The sequence below is a fragment of the Silene latifolia genome, chromosome Y (genome assembly GCF_048544455.1).
Source record: "Silene latifolia isolate original U9 population chromosome Y, ASM4854445v1, whole genome shotgun sequence".
Classification (NCBI taxonomy): Eukaryota; Viridiplantae; Streptophyta; class Magnoliopsida; order Caryophyllales; family Caryophyllaceae; genus Silene; species Silene latifolia.
Genome location: NC_133538.1, coordinates 300322464 through 300331172, shown reverse-complemented (window position 1 = coordinate 300331172; position 8709 = coordinate 300322464). Strand labels below are relative to the sequence as shown.

At 39.4% G+C, this 8709-nt stretch overlaps 1 protein-coding gene across 1 annotated transcript; it reads left to right on the top strand.

Moving 5' to 3' along the window:
- Positions 1 to 4550: 4550 nt before the first annotated feature.
- LOC141631017 (uncharacterized) lies at positions 4551 to 5309 on the top strand. Its single transcript, XM_074443744.1, has one exon. The coding sequence runs from the start codon at positions 4551 to 4553 to the stop codon at positions 5307 to 5309; it is 759 nt and encodes a 252-aa protein (XP_074299845.1).
- Positions 5310 to 8709: the final 3400 nt, after the last annotated feature.

Sequence of the window (8709 nt, the reverse complement as noted above, 5' to 3'; positions counted from 1 at the left end):
CCAGGAAAGCTACCGCCCAAGTTTTCGATTGCTGACCTACCAAAACTCAAGGGTACAGAGCATCCAGCTCACCACATAAGAAGTTTTGTCAAGCAATAGCTTTGAAAGAGGTGGATATATCATTTTTTTCGGCTATTTTTCCTTCCACTCTAGAAGATGTAGCCCGAAGTTGGTTTTTCTCCTTAGACCCCATACGGGTCTCTACTTAGGATGACATAAAAAGAGAATTCTTGACACAATACTCCAGTAATGCTGAGCTCCTAATCACTAAAAGAGACTTAGAAGTCACAAAACAGAAAGATAAGGAAGGTTTCACAGAAGTTTTAGCACGCTGGAGAGAGAAAGCCGCAAAAATGATCGAAAGACCACCCGAGTCAGAACAAGTGGATATCTTTGTGAAAAACTTAAGGGATCCTTACAAGCAATATTTACGTTATGCTCGTATAGATTCCTTTGCACGTTTAAATAAGATTGGAATACAGATAGAAGATGACGCGGTAGAAAATAGTGCAAAATCTCATAACAAGTGTGCCTTTAACAAAGACTAGAAAAATTTCGCATCAACATCCAAGAAAGGGGACACGGTTAACTCTTTATCGTCAACAAGAGAGCAAAGACCAGGAAGGGCATACACCAAGTTAGGAATGACGTTACCATAAGCATTGGCACGCTTAATAAAATTAGGCGATCTAAAACCTATTGAACCCACTCCAGATCCAATAAACAAAAATTGAAGATGGAATGAAAATGCGTATTGCAAATATCACCAGGGAAAAGGACATGATACTGACTATTGTTGGACTCTAAGAGGTGCGATCCAAAATTTAATCGACAATCACACTATTCCTATAACTAAAGCAGCTCGGCGCCCGAATAACAAACATAATCCCTTAGGATCACACAACAATGATGTTCTAGTCATCTCAACTACAAGCATCGTCGAAAATTCCTCTAAATATATCAAGCCAGTTGACATTATGGGTATATGGGCAAGTGACGAAGAGGATGATTGGGGCAATGATGATATAAAACATAATGTTTGGGGAGAAGAAAGTGAAAGTGAGTCAGAAATTTCAAAAGAAGATGCGCAACATCTCACTCCCACTGGTAACCATTCTAAGCATAATGTTTGGGGAGAAGAAAGTGAGAGTGAGTCCGAAGTTTCAAAAGATGTACAACATCTCACGCGCACAGGTAGGCACTCTAAACCTACAACGGAAAGCCCATTCCAGGCCATGGAAAACAAGGAAGAAGTAAATAAGAGTGAAGAAGATACTCTCATTAAACTATTTAAGAAGCTAAAAGCAGATATTAGTATTTGGGATTTGCTTTGTAATTCACTTGAGCATCGCCAAGCAATTTTAAATGCCTTAACTAGTATGAGTGTACCTCCCGAAACAACCCCAACAGAATTAGCTAACTTCTTAACAGCTGAAAGAGATGCACCATCAATCACCTTTTTTGATAAGGATTTACCACCTGAAGGAGTACAACATAATAAGGCTTTATATTTAACAGCAATATGCAACAAGAAATGTGTTCCCCTCTCACTTGTGGACAATGGTTCAGCTGTGAATCTATGCCCTTTACGAACCGCCAAAGCATTAGGATATGGAGATAAAGATTTTAAGAAGACTAATCGAGTTGTGCGCGCATATGATAATACGCGTCGAGACGTGCTAGGAATATTGACCACTAATGTCACCACAGGACCAATTGTAAAGAAAGTCTCGTTCTTAGTAATCGATATCCAAGCTACGTATAACCTTCTCCTAGGAAGACCTTGGCTCCACGAACTTAACGCTATATCCTCCTTTTTACACCAAAAAGTCAAGATGATTATTCAAGGATCAGTGGTTACTTTAGATGCAACACCAATTAAGGTCGAGGCAACACCCAATCCTATATTGAAAGTTGACCATGACCAAGAAGACATGGACATGTGGGGATTTTGCGAAGTCATTCTCGTTTTTGAAGAAAATAAAGAGGGTAAAATGGGAGGCTCCACCTTACTACCCAAATGCTATAGTCAACTCCATCATGAAAAGTAGAGGATATATACATGATACAACTCTCGGTAAAAAACCAAAACGGGCATCCAACCCTACACTTAACCAAAAAAGACACCACCTCTTTAGTTTAGGCTATCAACAATCCTCGAAAGAATTAAAAGAAGCATTGGCTCAGAGAATGAAGAAAAAGTTAGCCGATAAAGACACTAAATCTATTGATGAAACTATACGTGCATACCCACACACTTTAAATGGTCAATTTATTAAAGAAGGGGGCTATTTTCCATACTACGGTTTTCCCGAGCCATTCTTTGTAGAGAAAACCAAGAAGGTAGTCCCAGGATTTGAAATATTTGAAGAGTGTTACTTCTCGGCTTCGAAAGCACCTCAACTTCCCTTGAAAGTCTCGACAGAAGATTGGATGCAAGAAGAAAACAATAATGCATTTGGTTTACTGTTTGGGCAAGAATGTGAGAGCAATCTGAATCATTTTACCATGGCACTTCAAGATGACAACTTTAATCCGTCTAGGTTAATCACTCCTTACCACAATACTCAGCATGGGTGGTGCAAGACTTGCAAATGGACTACATTAGATGGAAAACAGTTCAAGATAAGTGTAGGAGAAGGGTCCGTCTTCAAAGAAGCTGAGTCTGAAACCGAGTCCAAAACCGAGTCCGATGAAGGGTTTGAACGTAGATATAGTGTCCCTAGTAAGTCTAATAGTGAGTCTGGTCTTCCTAGTGAGTCGGGGAATACCCCAATTTCTATCCAGGATGAGTCAGGGAATCCCCTTATCAATAATGAGTCTAGTGACTTACTTCTTGATATACTTCTTTCTAAAAGTAATAAAGTAACTTTCAATTATTCGTCTGGCTCTTCCACTCCTTTTGATTGTTTAGTTTCTAATGATGACGAGTGGCCAAAAGAAATCATAAAAGCAATGAAAAACCAAGAAGAAAGAACATCAATAATTGAAGAAACTGAGCTAATAAATATTGGAACCGAAAATGAAATCAAAGAAATAAAAGTTGGTTTGTCACTCAAAACGGAGGAACAAGCAAAATTAATAGATCTTCTCAAAGAATTTAATGATGTTTTGACATGGTCATATAAATATATGGCGCACATAGATAGAGAAATTGCGGAACATACTATTCCTTTGTATCATGATACAAAACCAGTACAACAGAGACTACGAAGGATGAAATCAAAATGGGCATGAAAAATAAAAGAGGAAATACAAAAGCAGATAGATGCAGGTTTTATAAAAGTAGCTAACTACCCAGAATGGGTGGCAAATGTTATTCCCGTACCCAAAAAGGAAGGAAAGGTTAGGATGTGTGTAGACTACAGAGACCTTAATAAAGCCAGCCCGAAGGACAATTTTCCACTACCCCATATTGATGTTTTAGTGGATAACACTGCAGGCCATGCATTACTCTCTTTTATCGACAGTTATGCGGGTTATAATCAAATAAAAATGGCTAAAAATGACATGGAAAAGACTAGTTTTATCACAGAATGGGGCACTTACTGTTATACAGTGATGCCTTTTGGACTACAGAACGCAGGGGCCACTTATCAAAGAACAGCCACTACACTTTTACATGACATGATGCATAAAGAAGTCGAGGTATATGTAAACGACATGATAGTGAAATCACGTGATAGGGAAAGCCACACGACGACATTAAGAAAATTTTTTAGTCGACTCAGAAAATATAACGTTCGACTTAATCCACAGAAATATGCCTTTGGAGTTACCTCGGGAAACTTTTGGGGTACGTCGTCAGTGAAAGAGGAATAGAATCTGATCCATCCAAGATCAAGGCAATTAGTAATATGCCACCACCAAAGACAGATAAGCAAGTTCCTGAATTTTTAGGGCAATTACAATACATTAGTCGGTTTATATCCAAGCTTACCATGGTTTGTGAACCAATTTTTAAGAAGCTTAAGAAAGGGGCGTCCCCTGAATGGGATGAGAAATGTCAGGAAGCTTTCGAAACAGTAAAAAAATATTTAGAAAATCCTCCAATCTTGGTCCCTTCTAGACCAGGAACACCACTCCTATTATATCTGACTGTTACAGAGGAAACAATGGGGGCAATGTTAGCACAAGTTCAAGAAAGGGAGGAGAAGTCTATATATTATTCAAGTAAAAAGTTTCTCGAATACGAAACCAAGTATTCCCCCATCGAGAAGACGTGCATAGCACTTGTGTGGGCAACTAAAAAATTACGGCATTACATGTTAACCCACACGATTCATATCTTATCAAGAATGAACCCCATGAAATACCTCTTCGAGAAACCAGTACTTAATGGAAGAATTGCAATATGGACCATGATGTTGTCAGAATTTGACCTAATGTTTATGACCCACAAGTCCATAAAAGGCAAAGCGGTCTCAGATTATTTGGCCGAATTCCTTGTTCAAGAAGAAAAGGAGGAAGCATACAACATCCCAGATGAAGAAATTTTAGTTACCAATGACGAATCCTAGGAACTATTCTTCGACGGTGCATCAAATCAAATGGGATATGACATAGGTGTCCTTATAATATCACCGGATGGAGCACATACTCCATTATCAGTCAAGCTAGATTTTAGCGTAACTAACAATGAGGTGGAATATGAAGCATGTATACTAGGTCTTCAAGCTGCCATAGCTTTGGGTGTGAGAAATTTAAGAGTTTATGGAGATTCATCATTAATCATAAACCAAATATTAGGCAAATGGAAGGTTCGAAGTGAGGGATTTTCATTATATCAAACATATCTCGAGAACATGCTCAAATATTTTGAAAATCGTCCTCAATTCACATACCTTTCTCGGGAAGAAAATCAATTTGCGGACGCCTTAGAAAAATTGGCTTCTATGATCAGTATACCAAATGAACTGGACAATATCCCACTTTGCATAGAAAGAAGAGAACAGCCTGCATACTATATGACCATGGAAGATACAAGCAACGACCGCAATCCATGGTTCAGAGACAATTTAAATTATCATATAGATAAGGATTTCCCACCAAACTCCGACATAAGAACCCAACGGGCAATAAAAAGACTTGCGGCACAATATATCCACAGCCAAGGAAAATTATACAAGAAATCCCCACAAGGGATTTTACTTCTTTTCGTGGATGAGAAAGTCGCTCAACGCATAATGGACGATGTACATAGTGGGACATGTGGGCCTCACATGAATGGCCGAATGCTTGCTAAAAAAAATTATGCGAGCAGGATACTTTTGGTCCACGATGGAACACGACTGCTGCAATTACGTTAAGAAATGTCATAAATGTCAGATTTATGCGAATGCGCAACACCTTCCCCCGTCGTTGTTGTACAACCTCACATCTCTATGGCCATTTTCAATAAGGGGGATAGATATAATCGGAAAAATCACACCAAAAGGAATAGGTGGACATGAATATATATTAATAGCAATCGACTACTTCACTAAATGGGTTTAAGAAGCATCATGCGCTACTTTAACGGCAAAACATGTAGCTAAGTTCATCACAGAAAATATTATTTGTCGATATGGGGTTCCACATGAGTTATTTAGTGATCATGGCTCTCATTTTAAGAAGGATGTGGCTAGTTTAATAGAGCAATATAAAATTTGGTATCGAAAATCGTCTACCTATAGGGCACAAATGAATGGGACAGTTGAAGCAGCAAATAAAAATGTGAAAACTATAATTGAGAAGATGACTGACAAGTATCATGATTGGCCAGCAAAATTACCGTTTGCTTTGTGGGGATACCGCACATCGGTTAGGACACCCACCGGGGCAACACCATACTCACTAGTCTATGGGATGGAAGCCATACTCCTAATAGAGATCAAAATTCTTTCCCTTAGAATCGCCTTAGAGAGTCAAATACCAGAAGGTTATTGGGTACTGCTTTGTATGGATTTTGCGCAAGGCAAAATCAGGTCAGGGTAGGTCTAGGCAAGGTTAACTAGCTCGAATTAATCTGTGGGTAAGTATGACAGGGCATAAAACTTGAACAAAAAAGTACGATAAAAGAATAACAATAAGACAAAGAATTTTGTACGTGGAAAACCCTTAAATGGGAAAAAACCACGGGCACCAAGCCAGGAGAGGATTTCATTATAATATTGAATATTTAGCACAATTGATCATTATTAGCTTAAGTATTGTAAGAGAATGTCGTATGCTTGTATATGTCTTGGTCTTCTTCAAATGATTTCCAAGTGTTCCTTATATAGCAATGCTGAACGACTGAATAATCTCGTCATTAATGCCAAATATTCTGTCTTAATTACCCGGACTAATGCTCTTTATTTCGCCCCTTAATTGCTGTCTTTAACAGCAGAATCTTTCCAATTAATGCTCCTAATTATTGTGCTTATATTCTTCGATAATATGAATTCTTGGTCAAATATCGTCCTGATATTTTGACCGTTATCCTCTCCATGGCGTGACGCATGTCTTCATGTGTCCTGGTAGCTTGATGTCCTGATACCCTGATGGTCAGGTCGAGGTAGTATATCTTCCAGGGATGTCAGCGGGTTTCCAGGCTTAACAATTGCCCCTTATCTCCTTATCTTCGCTGGGTCAGGCCAGATATAAGGAGATAACTTCTAATTTTGGTAAACTGCTCAATGGTTGAATTATGGCTGATTGGCTTCTGTAACGGCTAGTCGGCTGTTTAATGACGCGTGTTGCAATTACTGCAACTCCCTTAATAATTATCTTTGCAAGTTCCGGTTGAAACCCTAATTTAATCGAGTATAAATACTCTTTCACTTCATTGATTTGATCTTCACCAAAATCCACTTCCATCTAATTTAATCTTCTTTTTCGAGTTCTCTTAATTTCTTAATTTAATTCTTAATAATTCTTCAATAATCTTCCAACAATGGCGGCAAAAAAGAAATCTTCCAGGGGAGTGATGCCTCCTGGAACTCCATTCGTTCAGAACCCTGAAGAAACCACCTCTGAAAATCTCCCTTTATCTTCTGCTGCTCAACCTCTTGTGGTTGAAAAATCGATTGATTCTCCTCTCGAGATGATTTCAATTTTCCATGGTGAATTTGAATTCAAACCCATAAAAGCTCTGAAAGATGATCAGTCTCTTATAAATCGTATGAAACCTGAATTTGAAAAGGTGTTGAAGGATAAGGGAATTATTCCTGTCGATCTGAAGTCTGGATTTCTGAAAACTCTCCTGTCAGGGCTGACTGGGCATGTCCTGGTTGGTTCTGTATTCATGTTTGGGCCTTCAGGGCTTGTTACAAGTTTCCTTTCTCTCCACTTATGGTGGATGTCATCAAAGAGATTGGTGTGCCTTCTTATCAGCTGATGCCTATGGTGTGGAAAATAGTCTGCTCTGTTGAATATCTCTGCAAAAAACATAATATCTCTCTTTCTCTTGAAGACTTGAAAGCCTGCTACGCTGTCAAAACCAATAGTCCTGGCCGCATAAGTTTCAAAGTCAGGCCTTCTACTACTCCTCTTCTCAGCAATCTGGATAGCGGCCATGACAAGAACTGGGCTGCTGGGTATATGTTTATCAGGACCAATTCTGTGGGCCCTGATCTAGCGTATTTAAACTATGATGCTTGTGTTGGTGGTGAGTGCCCTGGCTTTTCCTTTTATCATGCATGTTTATTCGTTAGTTTAAAATAAATTAAATCGAATTATACCTCCTTCATGCGCAGTTGATGATTGGGTTACTGAAATTGAGTACCCTACTGCAAATATTTCCGCTTTTCTTGCTATTCCTCCAATGGAAAGGACTTTGCCTCTTTGTTGTGGGGATGGTCATCTCCCTCGTTGCCTGAAGACTGACGGTGCTGCCAGGGTACCAAAGCCTTCGAAGGTTGCTAGTGCTTCTACCTCAGGCAGTAAGTCAATTTTGTTTTTTTTCTTTACTTTTTATTTTGGTTTTTTCATGATAGCATTGGTCTTTATTGCTAATATAGTGTTTCGTGCTATAGCTACTAGGTCATCCACTCGCCTTGCCAGGTTTGGTATGGCTGACCTTTCAGCCAGGCTGGCTAAGATTAAGGAGGAAGGCTCCCAGGGAGGCGATGATGCTGAGCCTGTTATTGATTTAACCAAGTTTCCTGATGGTTCCAAGGTTTCTACTGTCATACTCCTCTGTGAAACAAGTTCAAAGAACTCGAAGAGAAAAATAGAGGAGGTTGGTTTGTCTGCCCCAGTCAGGGAAGTGCGAGCCAGGGTAGATAATGTGGAGGCTGCCAAGGTGAAGATCAGCTACTATACTGCTTCCAAGTCAGATGTTATGCTCACCCTTGATCCTATTGAGACTGCTACCCAGGCAGTTGCTTCAGTAGATCACTCTGTCAGCCTTTTGGCAAGTGCCTTGGCTGCTGTAAGGGAGGTATGCTATTTTTATTATTATGTATATTTCGTAATATTGTGTATTTTATTTAGAGGTTTTTATTATTATGACATAATATTTATACTATTTTTGTTTTTGTTCAGGGTGTTGCGGCCTGTCTCCACAACACTTATCAGGCTACTTCTCTGGTAGCCAGGATTGACCTTATGAGATCAGATTATGATAAGCTGAAGTCTGAACTGGACTTTGTTCGGGCTGACCTGGCTGCAAGGGTTGCTGACCTCGCGAAGGTGTAGGCTGAGAGGGATGCTGCTAAGGCTAAGGCAGGCTCGAGTAAACATCTT